The sequence below is a fragment of the Gadus macrocephalus genome, chromosome 20 (genome assembly GCF_031168955.1).
Source record: "Gadus macrocephalus chromosome 20, ASM3116895v1".
Taxonomy (NCBI): Eukaryota; Metazoa; Chordata; class Actinopteri; order Gadiformes; family Gadidae; genus Gadus; species Gadus macrocephalus.
In genome coordinates this window covers 17,151,182-17,176,620 of record NC_082401.1, presented here as the reverse complement: position 1 = coordinate 17,176,620, position 25,439 = coordinate 17,151,182, and the positions used below count along the sequence as shown (strand labels likewise).

The 25,439-nt window shown below is 44.1% G+C and overlaps 3 protein-coding genes across 5 annotated transcripts; all 3 read right to left on the bottom strand.

Moving 5' to 3' along the window:
- Positions 1-3,878: 3,878 nt before the first annotated feature.
- slc25a6 (solute carrier family 25 member 6) lies at positions 3,879-8,589 on the bottom strand. The gene is made up of 5 exons (XM_060039377.1): positions 8,460-8,589; positions 7,855-8,074; positions 6,563-7,049; positions 6,090-6,230; positions 3,879-5,225 (listed from the first exon to the last, which is right to left on the bottom strand). Exons 1-5 carry the CDS (start codon positions 8,495-8,497, stop codon positions 5,068-5,070), a joined length of 1,044 nt encoding a protein of 347 aa, XP_059895360.1. The 5' UTR covers positions 8,498-8,589; the 3' UTR covers positions 3,879-5,067.
- Positions 8,564-21,702, bottom strand: asmtl (acetylserotonin O-methyltransferase-like). 3 transcript variants are annotated; one of them, XM_060039375.1, is made up of 16 exons: positions 21,614-21,702; positions 20,694-20,802; positions 20,211-20,342; positions 20,062-20,109; positions 19,866-19,930; positions 19,717-19,781; positions 19,229-19,337; positions 18,171-18,474; positions 17,845-18,063; positions 17,563-17,725; positions 16,980-17,179; positions 16,367-16,496; positions 15,891-16,031; positions 15,615-15,737; positions 15,101-15,344; positions 8,564-9,045 (listed from the first exon to the last, which is right to left on the bottom strand). In XM_060039375.1, exons 2-15 carry the CDS (start codon positions 20,784-20,786, stop codon positions 15,139-15,141), a joined length of 1,998 nt encoding a protein of 665 aa, XP_059895358.1. In that variant the 5' UTR covers positions 20,787-20,802; positions 21,614-21,702; the 3' UTR covers positions 8,564-9,045; positions 15,101-15,138. The 3 variants fall into 3 exon arrangements, with proteins under 3 accessions (XP_059895358.1, XP_059895357.1, XP_059895359.1); XM_060039374.1 differs by lacking the exon at positions 8,564-9,045 and having other exon boundaries at positions 14,786-15,344; XM_060039376.1 differs by lacking the exons at positions 8,564-9,045; positions 21,614-21,702 and adding an exon at positions 21,038-21,149 and having other exon boundaries at positions 14,786-15,344.
- Positions 21,703-21,836: 134 nt separating this feature from the next.
- Positions 21,837-24,761, bottom strand: p2ry8 (P2Y receptor family member 8). Its single transcript, XM_060039379.1, has 3 exons — positions 24,629-24,761; positions 23,434-23,778; positions 21,837-22,826 (listed from the first exon to the last, which is right to left on the bottom strand). Exons 2-3 carry the CDS (start codon positions 23,724-23,726, stop codon positions 22,085-22,087), a joined length of 1,035 nt encoding a protein of 344 aa, XP_059895362.1. The 5' UTR covers positions 23,727-23,778; positions 24,629-24,761; the 3' UTR covers positions 21,837-22,084.
- Positions 24,762-25,439: the final 678 nt, after the last annotated feature.

Here is a 25,439-nt window from a genome sequence, read left to right as displayed (position 1 = left end):
GAAGTTTCAAGGATGGTGTTGTGTCTGTGTGTATGGTTATGTTTGGTGTGTGTGTGTCATTTTACATCCATTACATGTTTAATCAGAGTGTCTGTGTGTGTGTGATAGTGTGTTTGTGTGTAAATGGGTGTGGTGCGTGTGTTATTTTACATCTTACATCTATAACCAGAGTCCATGTATGTGTGTGTGTGTGTGTGTGTGTGTGTGTGTGTGTGTGTGTGTGTGTGTGTGTGTGTGAGTCCGTGTCATGGATGTAAGAGTGGTCCGTACCAACCCAGGACCCCCAGCAGTTGTCCTGCCCATGAAGGGTCGGCAGCGACAGGGAGGACCGGGTCGGAGAGCTAGAGCTAGAGAGAGAGAGAGAGAGAGAGAGAGAGAGAGAGAGAGAGAGAGAGAGAGACACACACACAGAGAGAGTGAGACAGAAAAATAGAAAGAGAGAGAGAGAAGGAGAGAGAGAGAGAGAGAGAGAGAGAGAGAGAGAGAGAGAGAGAGAGAGATAGACAGAGAGCGAGAGAGCGAGACAGAAACAGAGAAACAGAGAGAGCCTGCAAGAGAGTGAAAGACAGAAAGCGTAAAAGAGAGACAGAAAGAGAGACAGAAAGAAAAGAGAGAGATTTTGAAAGCAGCGGAATTCCTCCCCTCCTCCGTGCTGTCCTCTGGGAGGCGTCAGCAGCCCGCGGAGAACGCGGAGGTAAGACGGGGGCCTGTCAGGAACAAAGCGCTAAATTCACATGATGTGTTTTAGCTAAAAGGGTGAGAGAGAAATGAATCAAAGCTTGGCGGGGATCAAACGAAAGCGCAACAATAAAGTCAAGGCGGTTGCCATGGGACCAGCAGGAGATGCATATCATTTATAAGTTGCTCTGCTTTGGCGCTGTCAGATGTGCGGGGAATTGATTGTTATTGTTCGGAGTAGTGCGATGCCGCTGGAGGGGGTTACGAGTGAGGGTCAGCCTCTCACACAGGCAGAGGAGGAGGGCTCCTTATCTGTCTGAACCAGCAGCTGTCTGTGATCTATGTCAAGGGCCACCGTGGAACAATACAGACATTAAGATAACAAATAAACAGAAATAAACAAATTAATTTCATCACGTTATGTGACAAACATCGGCGCACAGGGCCTTGAGGCTAAGCATCCCTTTGGTGTCTAAGGCAGATTTGTCATCACGGGGTGTTTGAACATGAAATCGAGTAGACCTGAGGGTTTATCGTTCATGTGGTGTAGGCTGCACCGTACACTAAAAACTAACAAAAGCAAACCTTGCTCTCTAAAACAAACAAAAGCCTTTATTTTTCATCTCAACAATTAACAGCAGTTGATACAAAGGCCCGTGTAATATAGGAATGAAAATAATCCAGTTTGAAAAATGCGAGAAATAATTGTATGTTAATTGCCTCTCTCTCTCTCTACTTTCACGCACGCACACACGCACACACACACACACACACACACACACACACACACACACACACACACACACACACACACACACACACACACACACACACACACACACACACACACACACACACACACACACACACACACACACACACAAACCCTCCCCCCCCCCATAAAAATCACATTTGATTGACATAACAGGGAATGTGTCATTTAAACATCTATCAGTGATCGTGTTCGCACGCGTGTGCGTGCGTGTGAGCGAGCATGCACGTGCTCGTGCAAAGATGAGACCCAGTCTGTCTGCTTCTTTTGCAGATTGCCCCTGTGAGAAATCCCAAAATAACCACAAAGGGCTTCTCAGTGGGTGTGATGAAAGCTCCATCAGCAGCCATTTGAGCAGTAAAAACCGCCAGCAGGTCCGCGTCCCCGCTGAATGACACCTCACACGTCACACGGAGACAGGAGAGGGAGACAGCCTCTCATTTTGGGGGAGAGCAACATGGCTGTGCGAGTGTTATTGACATGATTCCACGTGTGTGAACGAAAGGCCGCCTGAGTTCTTTTTTTTTCAAGATTACTTTGATCATTTGATAATTTCCTGTCTACTGTGCACAGACCTTCTTGGGAAGTAGTTGATAGTTGAAAAAAAATACCAAGATCAACTATATAAAACAACGTATTGCACATGATCTTGATGTTTAATTATAGTTGATGTGTCATAATAGTAATGGATTATTTGTAAATTGTCATAAACAGGAAAATGAAAAGGTAATTACCTATGGCTGCCTCCAAATTGTAATGGGAAGATTGATGGATAGATAGATAGATAGATAGATAGATAGATAGATAGATAGATAGATAGATAGATAGATAGATAGATAGATAGATAGATAGATAGATAGAGAGAGAGATCTATGGATAGATGACTAGATTGATAGATGGATAGATGGATGGATGGATACATAGATGGACAGATAGATCAGAAGCAAACCACTGTCATGTACGGGTGAAAACAAATAAAGATCTCTTTTCAGTGAAAAGCAGTCATCAAAGTAATCTCAAACTGAAAAAGAAAAACACGCTAAAGATTCCACTCCTGTCAGCCCCATGAAGACGTGAGAACTACAAACAAAAGGGCAGGAGTGTATTGTTCTTTAACTGCTAGAAGCCCTCAGGTTATTTTGCCTCTGCCTTGAAACGAATCAATGTGGCCCTGCTCACTTTGAACAAGTGCGCTGCACTTGCCGAAATGAGAGGTTGGCTGAGGAGCTTCATCGTTGAGGTTACTCTTGTTTTGTCGACAGCGTGAGTGGATTTGATAAACAAACATAAATGTATTAGCACTTGATCATGAGTTTGTCAACGAGAGAAGAATTAAAAAAAAAAAAAAAACGTAATGATCTGAGGGATTGTTATTCAGTGTTCGACCCTTTGGATTGTGCTTGGATGTTCTGTCTTATGAGACAGAACTTTTATTATTTTATTAGTTTTACAATTCGAAAAAAACATCAAAAGTAGGCCTATTGTACTTTCATAATCATGTTACAGACAGATTAATTTTTCTGTAACTGCATAATCATTATTAATAACTAGCAACTTTAGCAACTGCATTTGGAACCCTTTTGGTTCCTTTTCTTGTTCTTAGGACAAATGCATATCTAGACAGCCAGACTTCAAACCTTTTTCCTTGTCCAATATCGCCCCCAAGTGGTGACACTTGACAGTGTATGAAATCCAATAAGCGTGTGTTGGAAGAACACAAAGTCATTGCACATTTTTCAGGATTTTCAAGGTCATTGACTTGTACGCATATTCGATTACATCATTTCAGATGAAGTGAAAGTCTACCCGGTTGTTTATCGAGCAAAGCGAGGGATCAAACGCTACATGACTTCAGTATTATTATGTATTTTTACTGGCCGGCGTGTAACGGTGAATAGAGAACACAGACTCCACTCATATTATCTTTGATATCAACATGTGGTAGTGGTTACATGTCGCTCTGCTGTCTGCGATGCAGAGCACAGTCTTAAATCAGTCATTTCAATATCAAAGCACTTAACACTAGAATGATGATTACTTGCAGGTGGAAACCCATGCTGCTTGTCAAGTCTGCAAGCTCGCAAAATGACTGAGCTCTTATCTGACATGTACAGTACGGCCAGTTCTCAATGGGCGAGATCGCATTACACTTGATTACTTTAGAGTTTTCTAGCCATTTACCCAAATTACACCGGCCTTTGGTCTACGTGAACTTGATGGACTTGTATGGTTTGCATTACTAAGCTTCTCTACACTGATGCCAGTAAACAAACCGAGCGAGCCGCTTCAAGGGTGAGAGAGTGCAACTTTAAAAGCGGTAGAGCGCAACAAGTGCGTCGGTTCAAGACAATGTTTCAATGTTTGGATTGAATTGGGGGAATCAAATGTAATTGAAAGGGGAAAAAAATAATTTTCAATAATGCCATGATTAAGAGGTATTGAGTTTTATTGAATCAATACAGACATTCTATTCAACTATTCATCCAGTGTAGGGTAGACATATTGCTGACATATAGCCTCTCTCGGAGTATGCAGTTGGTGCGTTGCCTTTAGAGTAAAATGTATGTGCTTCACACACGGATCCATAGTTTGTTAACTCATCCTCCCTCTCTTTCCTACTCTGTCTCTCTCCCTCCCTCCATGATGTCTGGGCCATGGAAATATGCTTGACGTCAACAAAAGCCCAAGACGAGACTGACAAGAAAATGGCATGAATAATATGACCACCCTCATTACCCTTCTAGGAAAATACTTAAGGGGGGGATACGAAATGAAGAGTATGGAGACACTTTCAGTGTCACACAAAATAGCTATTACTTCTGGCAGGAGATATTCTCAGATTCCCATAAGATGTTTGTCTTTCTCTTTTTTCTTGAACTGCCCAAAAACGGACTGGCGAGAGATGTATCTGTATCTGTTAGGAATTAAGGACTGTTATTGTACATAGGCCATTATTATAAGAGACTGTTTAAGCCAGCTGAATGGATTTCCATTTTTCCAACCCCCGAAAGCTGGCAACATCAATCCTAATTCTGCTAACTCCAACTCTTTAAGTTGTCAAATGATTGCTGTAACACATCCATAGCCATCAATTTAACAGCTCTGCATTATCTAACCAACATTGGAAACACTCAGCCTTTTTTAAACGTGTCTTGGCCTGCAATGAACGACACATTTTTGAAGCCAATGGAAAGGAGATACACTAACATTGCACGATATGCCAAAACCGGCCAAACTCACCATTGGAAAACACTGGTACAAATGATCCACTTCTGAAATGGGCTACATACCATACAGTAACACAGATAGGTCCATTTAATAACTAGGATCAACATTTTGTGCAAAACAAGGAACACCTTGACTATTTAAACCCTACTGGGTTTAAATACTCAGTGATTGGTTTGGTTTCTCTGCATTTATTGTCTGTCTGACTTCCCCGCAACTAAGTTTGAACACACCCATGCAGAACGGCTCGGGGGAAGAGCTGACAGCGATTAGAGCTTAAATGACACCAGTGACCCACACCACTGCCTGTAAACAGTCCGGCCACGCTCAGAGGATGAAGAGGGAGGAGGAGGACGACGGTTAATGGGGTGGGGGGGGGGGGGCGTCTCAGCTCAGACGTACTTCTTGAACTCGTCGTACAGCACCAGCACGAAGGCCCCGCCCATGCCTCGCAAAACATTGGACAGCGCTCCCTTGAAGAAGGCCTTGCTTCCCTCCTCCCGGGCGATCTTGGTCCAGCAGTCCAGGGTGGACGTGTACATGATATCGGCTGGGGAGACACAAACGAGGTAGAATGGAGGCAGAGAAACATCCGGAATGGTGCACACGATGCAAGAATGTTTTTGGATTGACACCTCCGTCTGCCCCTTTGTTTATCTCCGTCTCTTAGACTAGATGTTTAACTAGGAAACTCTCTTCTTGGTGAACTCACTGACACCTTTGCTCTAGTTACGTCCTTGTTTCCTCTAGTCCCTACTCTAGGATCTTATGACTGGTCTTCCTCTTATTGACTGCTTGGCTATAAGGGCGCACTCACACTAGGCAAGTTTGCCTGTTCCGTGCTGCGGGAAGATTCAGCACGATTCCCCCCCTCCCCACTCCCCCTGCTGGCCCTTTGTCGCACTGCTCCCAAAGGCCGTGGCCTGGGCACGATTGCTCCTTCATACATACGTCATCACGTCGTAATACGATAAATACGTCATCACCAAGCGTGGTGTCCAGCTGCGACTGAATGCTGTCGTCGGCCCAGATTTCAAGTAAACACTCGACTTCACTATCTACGACTACGTCATCCAGCTCACGTTGCGTATCCGCGCGTGTCATCTCATTAGCATCTGTACTTTGGCCACGGCACACCTCTCCCAAGTGTGCCGTGGCCAAGGGGCTGTTCAGTGCTGGAATACGGACGGCGTGGTCACACTAGCCAAACGTTCTAGACTTTAGTATGCAAATGAGCTCGGGCACGGGGCCGCGGCCCTAGTGTGAGTGGCCCCTATATAATAGTGTGAAAGCCTTGTTCTTCCCCCAAAGGTCGCTTGATGGTACACTAAACACGGTGCACAACCTATTATCCTACTATGTGTTCTATTATTCATCCCATAGTGCGTTGTATACTTGAAAGAAATCGTCTCACCGCCTTTGCGTCCGGACTGCATCATCATGCGTCGCCTGACCGTGTCGAAGGGGTAGGACACTATTCCCGCCACGGTGGTCACTGATTGGGCAATAGCCCAGCTGACCATAATATGGGTGTTCTTAGGATCAGGAAGCATGCCTGAAAACAAAAAATCAAACGGTTTGGATTACAGCAACATTGTTCTGTGATGATGGCCAAAAAGAGTAATCAACCCCATCATTAGTGTACAAACACTAAAAACAACGATGATTTGTGTCAAACCATTTCAAGCAGGGCTCAGAGATAACCTTTTACATTCCCAAAGAGAGTTCTGATATGCTCAACAGATATCACAGAGTTCAATGCAGACATCAGCTTGGACTATAATGCAAAATCCCATGTCCCTATCACACTAAAATCACCCAGCCCTCCAAAGCCTCCCACGGCCCGCTCTCCGTGCCCTCGGGATCTCCACGGTCGGAGCCTTCTACCTTTGGCCGTGTCGTACACGCCGAAGTAGGCGGCCCTGTAGATGATGATGCCCTGCACGGAGACGCCAAAGCCCTGGTACAAGCCCTTGATGCCGTCCGACTTGGTGATCTGCCCCAAGCAGTTGGCCAGGCCGGAGAACTCCCGGGTGGCGCCCGCCTTGCCCACGTCGGCCGCCAGCCGGGTACGGGCGAAGTCCAGCGGGTAGACGAAGCAGAGGGAGGTGGCTCCCGCCGCCCCGCCGGACGCCAGGTTCCCGGCGAAGTAGCGCCAGAACTGGGTGTGCTTGTCCACGCCGCCCAGGAAGACCTGCTTGTATTTGTCCTTGAAGGCAAAGTTGAGGGCCTGGGTGGGGAAGTAGCGGATGACGTTGGCCAGGTTGCCGCGCCAGAAGGAGACGAAGCCCTGCTCTTTGGGGATGCGTACGATGCAGTCCATGATGCCCTTGTACTGCTGGTCGGCAGTGATCTGCTTGCTGACATGCTGGACCTGAAGAGGGAGAGACACAAATGGGTTTCGGCGAAAGAAAGAAAATGATAGGCGTACGTTTTATCAGAGGCATGGTTAACATTTTATCATGGGCCGATGGATACTGCCATATATCATATCCTGAATGACAACTGGTTTATAGACAATGGATTTATATTAGCAAAAAGATTGACTAAAGCAAAGATATTTTCTTTATGTTCTGTTATGTTTTTATTTCCATAACAGAACGCATAGGTAAAAGCAATAGGCCAGTGACACTGCAGTCACTGAGTCACCAGCAAGAGGTATGGGCTTTATGCGTTAGCGTTATCAAAATGAATATGTTATAGATTACTTTATTAGTCTCTACATCACAGAGGCTGAAACAAAATACTTTGAAGCTTATAGTTGCGACGGATATGCACATCTGTCAATGAATCTGCGTAGTCGCAATTTATGAACATAGTTACTTCTACGCAGATTATATTAACATCTACAGTACATCATCACAGGCCAAATTAAGATAAAGATTTATATCTTTCAATGCATCTGCGTAGTCGCCATTTCTAAGCATAGTTGCGACTACGCAGATGCATTGACAGATGTGCGCTGGTCATCATCACTGCAGGGGATGACACAGCTGCAGTGCACGCAGTCTCCCAAGGATAACATCGCTGACGCTGATATAAGCTTGTCATATTTTGAAATCCGTTAGAATAGTTAGGTCTACTCAATTACTAATGTCAACAGTAAAGGCATTGTCTTGCCTACACAGAGCTTCCTTATTCCAAGATTCTTCCAAACAGTGACTTGCAGCTTTGCCTACCTGGAGAAGCAGTTTCACCCGCTCAATGGGCGCTACAGTAGTTTTAGATATGGCTGCAGCAACTCCACCTGCCAAAAAGTCCTTTGCAAACGAGACGGCTGCGTCATTCATGGTTGCTGCTGGTTTGCTTGTGTCAATTTTGTACTGCTGAGGATAAGACTGGGAGGATAGAGCAAAGATGAGTTTCCGGCGAGTGGGTACCACAAGTTCAGCTGTCGGACTTTGCAAAATGAGAGAACAAGAAGTTATTCTGTAGCATCGCGAGATGATACAGGAACGAGAAACGCACGTGGTTCAGGCATCTACTAAAATGCGTTGTAGCAATTTTAAAATACTATTTATCAAATATAGCCCTATAAAATATATAATCTACTGAAATTAAGTAATATTAGAATAATTTACGAGTGTTTTAAAAGCCACCATATTACAATAGATGTACAGCCTAGATCAAATACAGATCTGGCATAAACAAAACAAGTGAGAAAATGCTTAATAATGTAGCAACACAAGTAGTTTGCAGTTATTTGGATTATGTTTTAAAGTAGTACACTACAACTACAAAGCCTGCCCTTACTCCAAAAACGACCTTAATATCCCCCCATTACCCTCCTAGAACAGCTTTGACCCCAGTTTCCCCCTCCATGTCCCACCTTCAGAAGCCTTGGATCCTGCGGAGCATGTTTGAGAAAGTAACACAGAACACTAGAGAAAAAGTGGGGGAGTATTTTACAATACCCTTATGATTAAATATCTTGCCCTGCCTATATGGATGACATAAGCATGGAAAAACAGTGAGTCTTCTGAAGAGACTCCTGCGTCGTAGAAAGGCCATCCAAAGTTCTGTGCCGCCAGAATGCACTTATAATCAAGCCTGGGAACCAAGGCCTGACACAAGACAGTATCGCGAGAGATGCTTTGCTGTGTTTGGTATAGTAAAATCACGTAATACAAGCGTTCAAGTCTAAATGTTTGTCATACAAAATGCACACTGGCTAGTTTTTAACAGCAAGGACAACAACAAGGAAGTTCCACGTGTGGGCGATGCAAACGTTCCCGATCCGTACTGGCGTAGTAGCCGAGGATATTCTTCTCCCGTCCACTCCTTGCCGTGTGTCAGCATGTGGAGAGATTGAAGGGCCGGGTACGATCTGGGTGTATCCAACAGGGCCTCTGCCACAAGCACTGCACTCTCTGGACCCCCCCAGACAACCCGGTATCACGCGATTGCGTGCACCTGCGCACAAACGTTAATCTATTGAAGCGTGTTCCAGAGCACGATAGTCCGACTTTTTGCGTGTTACACAGAACGAAATGTGAACCAATGCATTCTGAATGGGAGTGTTCTAAGACAATTAACGTGCTCCACAAAACGGTACGAGAGAGAGAGAGAGGGAGGGACAGAGAGAGAGAGAGCGAGAGAGAGGCTTCAGAAAGGGTGTGCGCAGATAGTAGGCTACAGTGCACCCTAGTTATGTTTATGCCAAAACCACAAATGCTATATGTATATATATATATATATATTGCCTAATTATATATATTGCCTATATATATGTATAGGCTATATATATAATTAGGCTATAATTATATTATTTAGCGTGTAATGAGACAATCTATAGACGTCATCTCAAGCGGGAGAGAACGTTTGCGGTGCTGGTTTGTGTCACGTAAGTACAGGGCTCTCATGTCTCATGCATTCGGCGTGAGACACACGCAATTCAACCCATGCACACGCTCGAACCTGTGCCGGGTTTTGCCATTGGATTTTGGATTATTATAAATTGAAACAAATTAAATAAATATTTGTGAGATGTCATTACTCATTTGTGAGATGAGTTTGCTTCCTATTTATGTCGAGTATACACCCCTACTGTCCACAAGCATCCCCCCCATATGGATTTGGAGAATTGTTGCCACGTCCCAGTGGTGGAGGTATCATATATATGAAAGAGGGCATTCAATTATACTATAATGATCAATTAGGAGGCCGAAGCCCTAAAGGAAGTGATGCAATAGGTGACTGAGGGTCAACATTTGAGAACCCCTTTTATCAAAGGGGGTCTCAAAGGACTCATACGCTTCAACAGCGGCTGTAGCAGAAGTGTTGAGACGAAAGATGATAAAGACATTTATAGAATATTCCCATGATTCTTCGCACGACCTGCAGGTTGGAGAGACTGAAATAACCCCCAAAATGAGTAATAATGTAAAAGCAGCCAATTCCCACAAATTGCTTGAACTATTTATTTCATTCCATTGCTTCGTTGATATGCATTATTGAAAAGTTTCAAGCATATGGATTTAATGCAATATCCACAAACAGTTCAAAAGGTACCATGAAAAGTCTTGTTTATTGCATTAACCAGTTCATTTCTCTTTTGTGAAAGTCACCAAAAGTCAAAAAAAGTTAAACGCAAGGTCACAGGCTAACAGTGGAGCTGTGTTGGGAACCAGCAGCCAAGAGCTTCCATGGAAACTTTCTACCCATGCTAAATAGATTTAGTTGGCAGTTCCTTTTCTGCCCATTCTTTTTTAAACTTGTGGAAGCACTTTGCAGTACTGGGAGACACAATTTCTAACGGCAATGGAGCTAGATTCTAAAAATATCAAAAGATGCCCAAAGCAAATACCTTTAACCCATAGCTGTGTTTTATCAAATTAAAAAATGTCAGAGTTTCATTGACCACAAATTGAGCAGAAATATTTTGCATACAAATCTTTAAATAGTTTAACCACATTAAGAAAAATACATTTGTTAATTTTTTTTATTAGTGAAGCCACAAGTTTTGCACATTATCCAAACAGAATACCTGAAATGTTGATATTTCAGCCCTTTCGGGTTAAAACAAGAGAAAAGGACAACCTAACAAGAGTGAAAAGTTTGAGTTAGGTGACCTATAGTTCAAAGATGTTCCTGGTCAGGTAGGTAAATAAAAGTGTATTCCCAATTGCTCCAGGACATTCGTGTAATTTACTTGTGAGCTCTCCCTCAAGCCTAGAGAGACATCCGTGTTGAACCACCAACTGAAAGAGGGTATTTGCCATGAGTACGAGTGACAACATTTCATGGCTATTAATTTAGTTCATTATATTTAGCCGATTTGAATAGACTTTTCTAGCAGGTGAGGCTGTCAAAGAACTAAATATGGAGCAACTACAAAAAGTAAATTTGCAGCATGACCAAATTATACAAAAAGTATAGGAACTGTTCTAGCAGATATGTTTTAGAAGTCTCTTTTGATAGGCAGGGAATAATTGTCTTTGTCACCCTGTAGTCATGCCATCAAATCTGTTGGGCAAAGTACCGCTACTGATTAATCCAGTAGACTCACCAGTCAAGTCCCCCTAGTTAGAAAATGGAAGAAACCCAGTTAGTCATGTTAATTATTCTGTTGTTACAAATGAAGACTAATACTTTACACATATTGCGATCCAAGTTACTGGCTGCAGTCTTGGATTTTATAGTTCTAGATGAATAGATTCAATTTACTAAACTATTAATCATGCTTCAGAAGAATGAACCTTTCTTGGATGGCAGATCTACCACAAGCCTCCATTGCCACAACCTCCAGATGGCTTACGACCTACGGCAACTCCTCGACTACTGCAAGCCAACAAATTGGCTCTTGCACACCAGACACGCATTTTGCTGTATTTTAGGTTTTCAAGCATCTTAAAATACCCAAATCATCGCTCCAATACACAAGTCAGCTAATGGCCTACAAGGAAATGCTGAAGCTAGTGTTGGTGATGGCGATAGAAATGGACAAGCTTGCGTGTACAAATATGCAACTAGAATTGCAAGGTTCACAGTCCAGTTGCATGGTGCGGCCACACCAACCGCGTTGCTCGCGTTGGACACCGCGAGTACCGCGCCTAACCTGACGCTTGATCGGTGTGTGGTGGTTCAATATGGCAAGCCGAGTGTGCCACAATTCGACTTCAATTAAACGCGTTCTGAAACGCCAGCACGCGTGCGTTTTGGTTTTCCAGAACGCGTTCCGGCGTTTCAGCGCGCGCGCCCAGAACGCGTTCCGGCGTTTCAGCGCGCGCGCCCAGAACGCGTTCTGGCATTTCAGCGCGCGCGCGCCAAGAACGCGTTCCAGCATTTCTGCGCGCGCGCTCAGAACGCATATTAGCATATTAACAGCACGCGTGCTGTTAATATGCTAATGCGCTCCTCCCCTTGATTTTCTCAGCCAATAGATTTGAGCCGTTTTCACCTAATCATATGCTAGGGCAAACACAGACAACATCAGTCGAGACCAGAGCTCTTCTTTCACGAATCTTTTCTGTTGTGTCGTTCTTAAAGTCAAAAGATGTTAAGATGTTTCAATTAGGTGGTTAATGTGGAGGTGGTGAGAGCTCTGGTCTCGACTGATGTTGTCTGTGTGTTTGCCCTAGCATATGATTAGGTGAAAACGGCTCAAATCTATTGGCTGAGAAAATCGAGGGGAGGAGCGCATTAGCATATTAACAGCACGCGTGCTGTTAATATGCTAATATGCGTTCTGAGCGCGCGCGCAGAAATGCCGGAACGCGTTCTTGTCGCGCGCGCTGAAACGCCGGAACGCGTTCTGGGCGCGCGCGCTGAAACGCCGGAACGCGTTCTGGAAAACCAAAACGCGTTCTGGGCACGCGTGCTGGCGTTTCAGAACGCGTTTAATTGAAGTCGAATTGTGGCACACTCGGCTTGCCATATAGACCAATGGTTCCCTATGCAAAAACGCCCCTACCGCGAGCAACGCGGTTGGTGTGGCCGTAGGTCACAACCGTTGGATTGCAAGCAAGGCTAAAAAAAAAAAAAACTTCCCACAAACTAGTCAACATGGTCAATTGAAAGCCTGTACAAAATGACCCTGGAATAGTCAAATGCAGCTTTACTGCGGATGAATTAAGCCAAATTGCATAAACATCCAATGGTAAACAGTATACAAATGCAATCAAGGTTGCACTCACACTAGGCCATCTGTCCGTGGCCGTCGCAACTGTGGCCTGGCCACGGTAGGCTCTTGTACATACGCCATCACGTCGCTAGCATCCAAACAATTCTACCAAACCTTAACCAACTAGTGAAAAATGGAACAAAACTTTAGCACACACCCAGTGACTAATCACCTTGTCCAGGGGTGTTCCAACGTGGTTTACCAGAGGGCCTTGTGGACTTAAAGTAAGCCACACATCTGACAGACAGCACGGAATGACGTTAAACTAAGCTAATCTACAGGTTACTAGTGCTAGTGCAATTACATGAGCATTTTGCACAATATTTGTACTCTAATGCTACATAAAGCAGGCTTCTTCAGATTCCTTTGAAGACTAAGTTGGTATGGGGGGGCCCAAAGGGGGCCCCCCCATAGATCTTGTCAGTCATCTAACACCTGTTAAGAAAAACACACATACATCACAAGATACAAATCAGCAAAGCTAGGTTAACAAAAAGCGGCAACATGCATGTCAAGGTGCAAAGAGCAGGGATACTGATGGCTTGTGTCTGAGGAGACAGCCCAAAAACGTCAACAATTAATAAAGGAAAATATATTTTACTCACTGCGGTGGTCTGTTTCGAAGTGCCATGTTGGTAGCAATATTTGTCTGGGCTGTTCAGTCAAATGCCCACAAAAACAAACACGCAACAACGCATACTTTGAGTTTGTATAAAGTGACAATAGTGATCTACAATCTAGATCGAAAACTTTCAACTACTAAACTCAACCTCGATTGACACAGGCCGATGCGAAAAGTAAACCAAACCCTTTGTGTTCACCTTTAATAAAGGGGTGCGTGACAGGTGATCTCAATTAAGAGCTAATCAGAAAGAACACACTGATCTGCCATGAGTGAGACGTTCAAAACGAGGACGAGGATTTAACGGAATTGTTACCATTCAAATTCAAATTTCTTTATTATTGGATAGGGTATGATATCAATGATTTGGGCTTTGAGTAGGCCTATATTTCTTAAATAGATTTCTTAAATTTTTTAAATCTCAGCCTCTCTATAATTTGCCCAACACATATTTTATTGTTCAAATAAAATCCCATCCTTATTTTGCCATTCATATTGAATCTTTACTGTCTTTCATTGTACAACACAATCATCTAATAATTATTCATAACGCTCTTCCATCTCCTTGGCTGCATTAAGACGAGGCTCGGGTCAGAGCAAAGATCGGGATCCACACATGATAAGGGATAAAGTTATTTATTAGAATAAAGTAAGTATCATGAAATCTGTAAAGGGATTAGTGTAGCGTATGGAAGGTTAGAAAATGTGCGATTATATGGTTTGGACAGAAAACCAGTACCAAAATCACAAGGACCGACCGAGCCAGAACGGAGGAAACTTACCCAGACAGACAAAACAAATACTGGGAACAACAAACCATCTTTACCATGTTGGAAATACCCAAACAAAATGCTACAAACCAAACCTGAACAGCAAACCAACATATGTGACCAACCAACTGAACTACTGACCAAACACACAATTCTTTCGACTAGCCTATGTATATGGGCAGTGGAAAGTGTGCTGTGGGGATGTTGAATAGTGTTAACATAAAACAAAACATGGAACCAATCCAAAGGTCCAAAACCTTAAGGAACCACCCTAAACAGAACCCAAGCCCACCTGCCTCTGTGGAAAGAGAGACTGGCTAAAGCCTGCGTGGCAGACCTGCACAGGTGCACCTCATCAGCTGACAAGCCTCTCAGCCCCGCCCACTGGCTACCTGTAGCAGGTAGGCAAACACAGAGGACCCAGCAGACGAAGGAGAGAGAGAGCAGTCAGAGCTGTCACATCTGTTGCCTGAAGATTCTTTGTTTGTCTCCAACAAAACCTTCCAAACAGATGAATCATTGGCTCATCCCAGAAGTGTCAAATTACTTTTGTGTGTCAAAACGGGCAGCCCCAGACAAGAACAGGATCTTGAGAAGAGCGTTCATACTCATTTATGACACTTCATACAGGCATCCAGGACACCTCCATTCAAACACGTGTTGCTCAATGTGGTATACAAGTGATTTTGTGTTAAACATTTTCTACGACTAAATAGAGCAATATGTATCAATGTTCAGCTACTGATAATGTGCCCTTGTATGGATAATGTATGGATAGATATATGAACATACATCATCATATTTTTCATAGATAATATAAACATACAATCAAGGCTTTATTTATTCAAAATTATGACATTACAATTACAAAACAATTATGACATTACAATTACAAACTGTCCAAAGCCTACCCATCTGGTACAAATTAAGTTGGTCTTTAAGCTAGGAGTCAATCTTTGACGCCGAGCAGGGCATCCAGCAGGCTGTCTGTGTGCGCGATGTGCGACACAGTGAAGCCGTGGCTCTCCAGCAGGGCCCCGTACTCCCCCGCGCTCCTCTGCTTCCCTGGACCCAAGCCGAGGGCCTGCAGGAGGCCCTGGCTGGGGCCCGTCCTGTCTCGGTCCAGAAAGATCTCGCTAACCAGGAGGCCACAGCCTGCGGACAAGGAGGGTAAGGATGGGCAGAAATGTATCGGTGGAGAGAGAGAGAGAGTGAGTGCCTCTTACGATACAATTATCAAATCCTTTGCAATCGCTGTGTGTGTTGTACTGCTCATTCGATACAAGAGCGTGTCTTTGTATTTGACAACCATGAAATGTGATTTTAACCAACCACTCCTCGCCAGAGGTGTAGAAACGCCACAGATATTCTTTAAAAAAAAAAAAAAAAGCATTCTGGAAATATTTGGAGAAGAGCAAAGTTTACCTGGAGTGCAAGTGTCGGAAATTTTACTCAGCAAGGCGTGCACCTTGTCATCCGTCCAGTCGTGTAGAATCCTGGCCAGGATGTACAGGTCAGCTTTGGGGAGCCGGTCTTTAAAGAAGTCTCCTGTTAAAGCCCAGGAGAAAAGAACACCGGAGGTCACTCAAATAAGGTGATAAGGTGCCCATTAGGTACTGACTCATTTGTTAATTTGGTTGCATGTTTATGCATTAAGAGAATTTCAACTAGATAACAAAAAAGTGTCGGAGTATCACTTGCCTGCGACGAAGGAAACCCTGTTGTCCAGGCCTGGTGGACAGAAGGTCCCGCTCAGCTCCACCACACTCGGCAGGTCGTACACAGTCACCGACATCCGCGGGTACGCTTTGGCCAACCCGTGCGCCATGGAGCCAGTGCACCCTGTAGGGAGGAACGGTAGCCTGCTGGTTTAGCGGTCGGCCATATCCCGGGAGATGGCATCACAAAAAAGCAAACGAAAAAAAGCTAAAAAGGGGCGGGTTTACGTATTCTTTCCCGTTTCATTTACGGAGACATTCTACTGAAGAGAAACTCATGTGCGTGAGTGAGTGGATATAGCTTTAAGGGGATTTGAGTGTATTTCTCCCGAGACTTTTTTAATCTGTCTTTTGATAATTAGATCATTAATCTAAGGATGGATTTGTGAGGATAGTCCAAGTGTCATGGCCCTGTGCTTCTATGGGTTTGCTGTTGTGTTATTCTCGCCATGCACTCACCTCCGAGGTCACAGGCAGTCTTGAAGCGTGAGAGGTCGAACGCGGTGATCACGGCTGGCCCCGCAACCGCAGCGATGCCGTGCATGGCCTTCATGAACCGCAGTTTCCGCTCGTCGTCAGAGTACATGTCCTGTGATGAGAACACAAGACATATTTGAAATTATACATCTAATCCGCAGCATCAGTTTCCATTTCTCCCCCGACTTACAACATCTTAGGTGGGTTGTGACAGTATAATGTCTTTATCCAATAATGATCTCTGCAGCTCAGATGCAGTTTTTTCACTGCCAAAAAGGTTGATCCAAATTGGTATGAGCTTGTGTGTTTTCAGGCATTTCAGGGACCGAACAAGGAGAAATACATGTTTGAGGGGTATAGAGTATTTTCTACTGCTCTTACCAGTGGCGAAATGTAGTTGACTCGGGCCCTGGCGTAAGATTTATTTATCATATATCATGTGTGTGCACATGTTCACATATCCGCACACACCCAAACGTGCGCGCACCCACGCGCACACACACACACACACGTGGATACACTCACAACAACATACAACCAAGACGTAGTCTCATATCGGGATATGGATATAAATCGATATATTGCCGCGCTCTACCTGAAACAGATCGTTGGTGGTTTGTGCGGAAACCTTGGCCTGTAGGTTGGTTCCCTCCCTGACTGAAGTCTCCAGATGGGAGAAGAGTTTCCACACCGTCTCATCAGAGTGCGCCATGTACCCCAGCAGGGAGGAGGGGGAATCGGACACCAGGAACCGCTGGGACAGACGGCTGTTCTCGTACATGCCTTCCTCGTTTGCTGCGAGGAGGGAAAGGGGTTGGTTTTTGTGTTGTACACAAATGTATGCAGACAGGTGATGTTATATGGACTATACAGGATACATGTACATGGATCAAAAGGCTGATAAGATAATCTTACAGAACTGAATATACACACACGGCGGTCTATAGATAATTATCAATTCTAAACCTGAATTCTAAATCAAGTATTTTCTCATCTTATTATTGGTTAACATTGATATATGCCTAATACAATACTGTAATATGCCAAAGGAAAATCTAAAATGATCTGCTCAACAAAACAAAACCTAGCAATGTCATGAATAAGGACGATGAAGTAATCATGGCAAATCATATGGTCAAATCAAATCCATAACATGCACATGCTGAGCAGGGAAGGACCTCCTTGCTTGCGTTCCAATAGGCCAAGAGACACGCAAGCCTCCAGCAAACACAGGGTCCCCTTGAGGGAGGCCTGCAGGCCCCGGGCCACCTCTGCCCCCTCCAAGCCTGGTCTTTTCTGGAGCAGGTCAAACACACGCATCTTGGAGGCTGTAAACAAGGCCTGCATGAGTCGTAGAAAGAAGGAAAAAATAGAAGAGAAATTGCTCAATAGAGTTCCAAAAAGGTCACCGAGAACTTTATGGGGATGCAATGCGTGCAGATGGTTTGTCCGTATTATACCTTTGAGGCTTTAAATCCATCCATCAGCTCTATGATCCGCTTTAGGTCGTCAGTGTGCACTTTCTCAATCACAAGATTCATAGGCCCTCTGCTGGCCACCGGTGGAACTGCACTGCCGGCTGCCGACATGTTCTCTTGGCCCTCTGAGCATTTTGACAAACTGTTGACCAATGCCCAGGAACTGTCATCCGGTGCACTTCGACCATCTTTCCTCTTCATCTAGAACACGTTGATTCGTTAGAAACGTACATGGAAAACAATGTTATCGATTTCAGGGCAGATTGTCTATTGTTGTTAGGGTTAGGTTATCTTTACAATGTGTTCACCTTAGGGGCTGGACTGGTTGGTGGGCCATTTTGGATTGTAATCTCTGCTTGGGGAGGGTTGCTTGTGGCAGGGCTGGACAGAGAGGAAGTGGAGGAGGGGTTCTCTATGGGGTCCGTTGTGCTGCCGTTACATCTGACATCCGTATGCACAACCTCGTTGGAGGTAAGCTCTGGGTTGAAGAGGAGGTCCAACTGCTTGCAGAAGCGGTTGAGGGGGAAGCCCACCACGTTGAGGAAGTCCCCGTGGATGTACTCTACGAGCATGCCCCCCAAGGCCTGGATACCGTAACCCCCTGCCTTGTCCCTGAAAGACCAACAAGCCAATGACCAAACACACTAGACTCTTACATCATTTACGCACATAACGTATATTTTGCCCACTTGCTAAATAGTTAAATGCAAACAGAATGGCCAACCGAGGGTAGATCAAAGTTCACCACCCAGCAGTGATGGGGGATGAAAACCCGAGTAAAAAAAAAAAAAAAGGAAAATTCATACATGCCCATCTGACACAGGACCCGAAACTGTCCTACTGCAAAGAATATCCAACGTTTTCTTTGAACTGAACCTGGCTGATTTCTGAATTTCATGGGTCCGTTAAAAGAACTGGCCGATCAATAGGAAAGGCCAATATATGACCACATGACCCTCATGCAGTAACTGCTGACGTGACAAGCATAAGGTCGGGGGGAGCCAAGTGCTGTCCCATCCAATAATTAATCAAGGAAATTAAAAATTCAGAGTTGCTGTTGCTACTATAACAATCTACCTGCTGCTGCTTCTACTACTGTTACTGCTACTACCACTACTGCTACTACTACTACTACTCCTGCCGCTACTACTCTCCTTTTCTTTATGTCATATTGTATGCATTCTTTTCTTATGTCCATTTATTTTAATGTCAGTGCTTTTAAACTGATTATTATAGAAAATGTTGGGTCCTGAGCTGGATATAAGTGGACTTGGTGCGCCGAAGACCTTTGGGCAGACAACACAGCTAATCAAAAACAGTCAATAGCCAGAGTCAAGAGGCTATCTATATAGAGCATTCAACTCACATGGGTTCCCCACTGTCAATGTAATCCCACAGCATAGTCTCAGACAGATCAGCAAACTTTACCCTTGTTTCTTCATAGAAATCAATGGTCTGGTATTCAGTTTCCTCATCTACGGGGAAGAGTATAAAGAACCACATTTGGTAAACTTTTACATTTATGGCATTTAGCAGATGCATCTATCCAAAGTGACTTACAACCATTCAGACACACACCGACGGCGGAGTCCAACATGCAAGGCGACAGCCAGCTTGTCGGGAGCAGTTAGAGTAAGGTGTCTTGCTCAGGGACACCTCGACACTCTGCTAAGGTGAACCAAGGATCGATCTAGTAACCTTTCGGGTTCGAACCCGTTCTAACTCCTGAGATAAGCCGACACCCTAAAGGAAAACCATTGGAAACACTCTTCCAAGAACGAGTCTTTGGTAAACATTGGATCACTGAAGCAAATAAATACACTTTTTATTCCACAAAGAAAGTTAAATACATACTCTCTTGCTGGTTGCAGAGGACGATAGCGACCCCAGTAAGTACGCTGTGCTCTTTGCCACTCAGTCTAGGAAAAGAACATCACATACGTTTTAGACGCTTTTCTTTCTGACCTATTCATTAAAGAGTTTCCATTTACAATCATGCTTACCGTGAGAGCATTCTGTACGCATCCTGCTTGTCCCGTGGCTTCTCCAGGATCAAACCATCTATTGTCTTAAAACGAAAACAGCACATTTTTCAATAGCTAATTAGACACACATCATAACATTATCAAGATAAATATAATAAAGGTTATAAAATGCTGTCAAAATGTTGTCAGGCCAATGATGCATGCTGACTCTTACCACGATGGTGTCTGCTCCAATGACAACGTCGGGAGTTTTAAGGTGTTTCTAAAACAAGGCATGAAACATCACTTTCATCGTTATAACACAATCAATACATTTGCCGTGTGCATTATAATAGTTGGGGAAACGCTAAGAGCTTAACTCACAAATGGCATTCTCCTGGCCACCTCCAGAGCCTTCTGCCTGGCTGTCTCCACAGCATACTGGTGGGGTTCTTTGAAAAGACTCTTGTTGAGGTTCTCTTTGAACCACGATGGCACCACCTCAAACCGTAAGCCCTACAGCCACAGCACGATATCGATGATCAGAAGCAGAGACACATTAAAGCACTTAACAACGTACAGCAGAACCATATTTTCAAAATTGAGTTGTGCAACTGAATTTAAAGTAAAATGTTATATGGTAACTTAAGATCTGTTTATTCCTACTGTATCACGTATAAAGTCGAATTTATATGAAGTAAGTGGGGTGATAATAAACAGTCCTAAAACGATTGTCATTGGAAGAAATTAATAATTTTTAAGTAATCAGGAGGAAATATATGGATGTGTTCCTGTGCTTAGCTTTTGCATCGCATAGATCCTATCTTGGTCTCCAAATTGTATAACAAAATGCAGATTAGCTCTTACAACATTGGTGAGAATCTCCAGTCTCCGAGGGGAAGAGCTGGCCAGCACCACCAGTTTACCAGACAGCTTGGAAATCACGGGATTCAGCACCATGGTTCTTCTCCTTGCCCTTTTAGTACAAGCCAAAAAGTACAACTACTGTAAATCCTACTTGGTAAAAAGGTGACATCTAGGTCACTTGACCTCCTTCTGAAATTATCCATGTGTCCCTCCCCCCTCTTCTGCCAGTATTACATGATCTATTAGACATACAACAAAGACGATTGGTCTTGGTTAACCTATACCTATGTAAACCAAGACCGGTGATTTGATTTATTTTTTTCAGGTGAAAGCAATTATATCACCTGCCCCACACATGATCAGCGGTGAAACTGCTCGGCTCTGCCTATCCCATTGTTTTCCAATGAAAAGAGCAGTGCCGCCCAACTATGCTAGCCGCTAACCTCTTGGCGTGCATTGGCAAGACGCACAAAGTACTGGGGGAGCCCGAACAGCAAGTGCGAAGGGGTGGAGTTACGCAAGTTTTCCCCTTTTGTAACGGATATTTTCATCCAGACTCGTAAATAAACTCAGTAGAGAGTGAGAAGAAAGAGCTAACTTTCAACTTTTCTCTTGACGTGGTGCCAAATAACGTGCAGACAGAAGTGTTCGCTAGGACATGGAATCATTGACGAACTGTGTGGTATTCATTAACATAACATTCTTAACGCCTCAACTCACTACCGTTCAAACTTGATTTGCCAATTTTGTCTATATGCACTCTAAATATAATGCTACGACTCTCATTATATTCCTGACAATACTGTTCTAAACTTATTTATGCTTCCAGACGCGTGCAAATATGTACATATATACGCACACAATTATGATATTAAGGTAATTGGAATGACATGGTTTTGGATCAGAATCATGCTACAGACCTGCAGAAGACAGCCGTCCAGGAAAACTACCTCTCTTCTCTGCGGCAACGTCACCACGCGTCACGCGACTATACCGGAAATGATTCCGCGCGTCTCGGTTTGGTAGTTTAAAATAGATTAGAGAAGAGACATTCTCTAAATAGTTCTGGAATATATTATGATAGAATAGAATATAATATACCGGTAATATCATAGAATCGAACAGCATCTACATGAAAATAAGTACTCAAAAAAAATCCCAATTTTATTCGCAATATTATTTTACATAAACAAATTGGTACATATATACATATAGTTATTTGGAAAGTAGGAATGGTAAGATAAAAAATTATCGAAGAAAGATTATTTCAAAATGTAGCAAAAAAGGGGATCTATCATGTAACTTTTTTCTTACTTTAATTATCCCTCTCTCTCCTTCCCTCCCTCCCTCCTTCCCTCCCCCTATTCCTGCAAAAGTATTGTGTCGCCATATCAGAGACCCCTCGTGTTTGTCTGCTGTGCGTCAGACGCTTGATGGGCCGAGAACAAGCTCTCCTTGTGCTCCGTCCCCCTCCCGATGTCCGAGGTGCTCAGGCTCCTCAGCCTCAGCATTTGCCTCAGCTTGTGCCTGAACTCCTTGGAGGCAAAGTAGTAGATGAAGGGGTCCAGGCAGCTGTTGAGGCAGCTGAGGCACAGCGACAGCTTGTAGGACATGTACAGCGAGTCATTATAGAAGAACCTCCGCACGGTGTGAGCCAGTAGCAGCACGTTGTTCGGGGCGAAGCAGACGACGAAGACCAGCAGCACGGTGGCCGTCAGCCGCATGGCCCGGTCCTTCTGCACCGTCTTGGAGTCCTGGGCCAGCTTGCGGATGACACTGACGTAGCAGTAGACGGTGATGCAGAACGGCAGGAAGAAGAGCACGCAGAGCATGGAGAAGATGAAGCCGAGCCAGGCGTTGAACGACGGCAACATGTCTCGCTTCAGCACGTCAAAGCAGGTGGTGATGCCCAACTCGGGAATGTGGAAGGTGAGGTCGGTGGTCATCAGAGGGTAGAGCACGGTGAGCACCACCGCCCACATGAGCAGGCAGGCCAACACCGCTATGCTCTTCCTCGCCCTGATCTCCCGGAACCGGATGGGCCAGAGGATGCCCAGGTAGCGGTCGACGCCGATGGCCGTCATCGTCAGGATTGAGCAGTACATGTTGGAGAAGAAGGCGATGGTCATGAACCTTGGGTAAAGGGAGGGATGGGGGAGGAGGTGGGAGGGACCATGGGAAGGCTCAGATTTAGTCTTCAAAGATTGACATGTAAATAAAGAATCTGCACGTCAGAGGATATTCTGATTACCCCATCGGATGTTTATTAACGTGAGCTATGAATGGCGCACATCCTGTTTGGAAACGGGGTGTAAAGGTGCTTTCAAGCTTTCCCAGCAAACACAGACAGGCGCCAACATTAGGCCAGTGGGCCAATAGGCGCTGAAGTTAGGTGTGGGTGTTTGTTGTTGGGCAGTGTGCAAGCACCTTAAGACACCGTTTACATTAAAGGTGTCCTATTACACTACCAGGTGGGAGTGTGATTAGTCGCTACAAGCCGTTTTGAAAATCGGCCTCTTCTGACATCAGAAGTGGGCGTGTCCACCTAGGTGTGTGCTGGATGGATCAGTCCCCCAGCCTCCCAGTGGACTGTAGCAAACATTGCTCATCTATCCGTCATACATCTAGGTGGACAGGCCCACTTGCGATATCAGAAATGGGCGATTTTCAAAACGGCTTGCAACGGCTAAATACACTCACACCTGGGGGTATAATGTGAGACCTTTAAAGCTGCACATACCTGCACATGCCGGGTCCCAGTGTCCAGTCGTATCCTCGGAGCTGGTAGGCGATCTGGAAGGGCAGGGCGGCGCCCAGGGACAGGTCTGTCAGGGTCAGGTTGATCATGAAGATGATGGAGGGGGTCTTGGGCGAGGTGCGGAACAGCAGCAGCCACATGGAGAGGCCATTTCCGCCCAGGTTGACCACAGTGACCACCGTGTAGATGATGGAGATGGTTAAGCTGGCGGGGTAGTTCTGGAAAAGGTTGAGGGTAGCGTTGTCCAGTTTGGTGAAGTTGGCACTTGGAGACATGGTGAAAACCAGAGGATCAGGAATACCTGGTATACAATCCTGTCACCGGATCCTATGAGATAAAAACAGAGGTTTCTTTAACTTACAAAATGATACAAATACATATTGCGATAAAAGTCAATAACATACGATTTCATTTTGACCAAGGTTTCCAGTCCTGTATTCCAGTCCTGGATCAATAAAGATATATTTTTTTAAGTGAACTTAATAAAGCGACCTTTTTTGATATGCAAACCTAGTTTTGAGTTTCTGCTTCACTAACTGTGTCGCATAATAAAACCGCATTATGTTCTGTAAGTTTGTTGTGGAAACTGAGGTGTTAAAAGAGAGTGCTTTGTACTGTTTGTGGGTATGGGTGGGGCAGGAAAAGGCAGGCATAATCTGCAGTAAGAGGTGGCAAATGCAAACTGCCTTACAGTTATGAATAGATGGATGCAAATGTTGTTGTCTTGAATCGGGTATAGAAACGAGCAGTCAATCACCCAGTTATGAGTTGTTGTTCAATTCAAATATTTAAGACAGTGCTATTCAAATCTTAAATAGAACTGAATTGAACATATTAAGTTAAATTAAAAGGTTCCACTAGACTTGAACTTCCCCTTCAAAGAAAACCACACTTTCCCCTCCACGTGGCAAATATTTTCAAATCCACAAACAGAAACAAAACTGATCCATAGTAACAAACTTGTAACAAAGAATATAACTTAAATAATATTTATATAGTATTCACTTTAGGTAAAAAAATTTAATGAAATATACTATTATTATTTATTTATTTTTTATTACCAGTACTAAACATGCTACAGCTAATGCTACTTCATAACTACGTATCATTAATAATAACAATATGCATAAAATCCAACTAACATTTCACTGAATGGAAAGTTTAGTTATATACTCACAGAGATAAACAGAGACCGAGCAGGCGGGCTGGTGGGCAGATTTGAGTGGCTGTTTGTACCTCTTGTTGTATTACTACTGAGGAAACAAGATTGGAGCGTGTTACAGTATTGAGGTTAAGGGAAGGAAGCAGTGCGCATGTCGTCACACATGACCAACGGCATAGATGACCAACGTCCATGGTGCATTTGTTTCCTGAGATGTCACCGCAGATCTATATACAAGGCGGGCTGTGTTTCATACTTAAGAATACACAGTTGGGATTTAATTATCGCTCACCGTTTTGTGGGAACGGTGAGAGATAATTCACACATTCATACAGCAACTGCAAAGTGGGTTGCAGTTGCTGTATGCGCGTAGTTTATTTATGTGTAAGGCATCTGTTTACGCACACAATTATTCATGTGTAGAAATATGACTTTCAAGGTGACCCAGTCGACTTCATGCTTGGTTCTGAAAAGGGTACATGGTAGTAGAGTAGAAGATTTCCCCTTACCTGCTCACAAGCTGCTCACAAGACGCATAAGATTAAGATTTCCTGTTGTTGGCTGAGTTCTGCTAATGTGCTTTTTCATGCCCATGTGTAATGTCAGTGAAACATGGTTGTTATTGCTGCATGTGGGGATTGATATAATACATTGAAAATAAAACAATGTCTAATGCTAACCCTTTATTTATTAAATGGCACACAAGTTGTGACTGATAAGAAACTGGGTTGTGTTCGCCCTATTAAACTAGTTCAACACAGAAATGGGAGAATACATGGCCACAGACACACTGAGAAGAAAATAACCCATTCATACACATACCCAG

Coding starts and splice junctions, on each gene's coding strand:
- slc25a6 (XM_060039377.1), bottom strand. CDS start 8,497: ATGGAGGGGGAAACTGGGGTCAAAGCTGTTCTAGGAGG. Junction 7,050..7,854: donor GGGTGAAACTGCTTCTCCAG/GTAGGCAAAGCT, acceptor CTCCCTCTTCAG/GTCCAGCATGTCAGCAAGCA. Junction 5,226..6,089: donor GCAGTCCGGACGCAAAGGCG/GTGAGACGATTT, acceptor GTGTCTCCCCAG/CCGATATCATGTACACGTCC.
- asmtl (XM_060039375.1), bottom strand. CDS start 20,786: ATGGTGCTGAATCCCGTGATTTCCAAGCTGTCTGGTAAACTGGTGGTG. Junction 18,475..19,228: donor ATTGACAGTGGGGAACCCAT/GTGAGTTGAATG, acceptor TTGGTCTTTCAG/GGACAAGGCAGGGGGTTACG. Junction 17,180..17,562: donor ATTGGAACGCAAGCAAGGAG/GTCCTTCCCTGC, acceptor CCCTCCTCGCAG/CAAACGAGGAAGGCATGTAC.
- p2ry8 (XM_060039379.1), bottom strand. CDS start 23,726: ATGTCTCCAAGTGCCAACTTCACCAAACTGGACAACGCTACCCTCAAC. Junction 22,827..23,433: donor CTGGGACCCGGCATGTGCAG/GTATGTGCAGCT, acceptor CCTTTACCCAAG/GTTCATGACCATCGCCTTCT.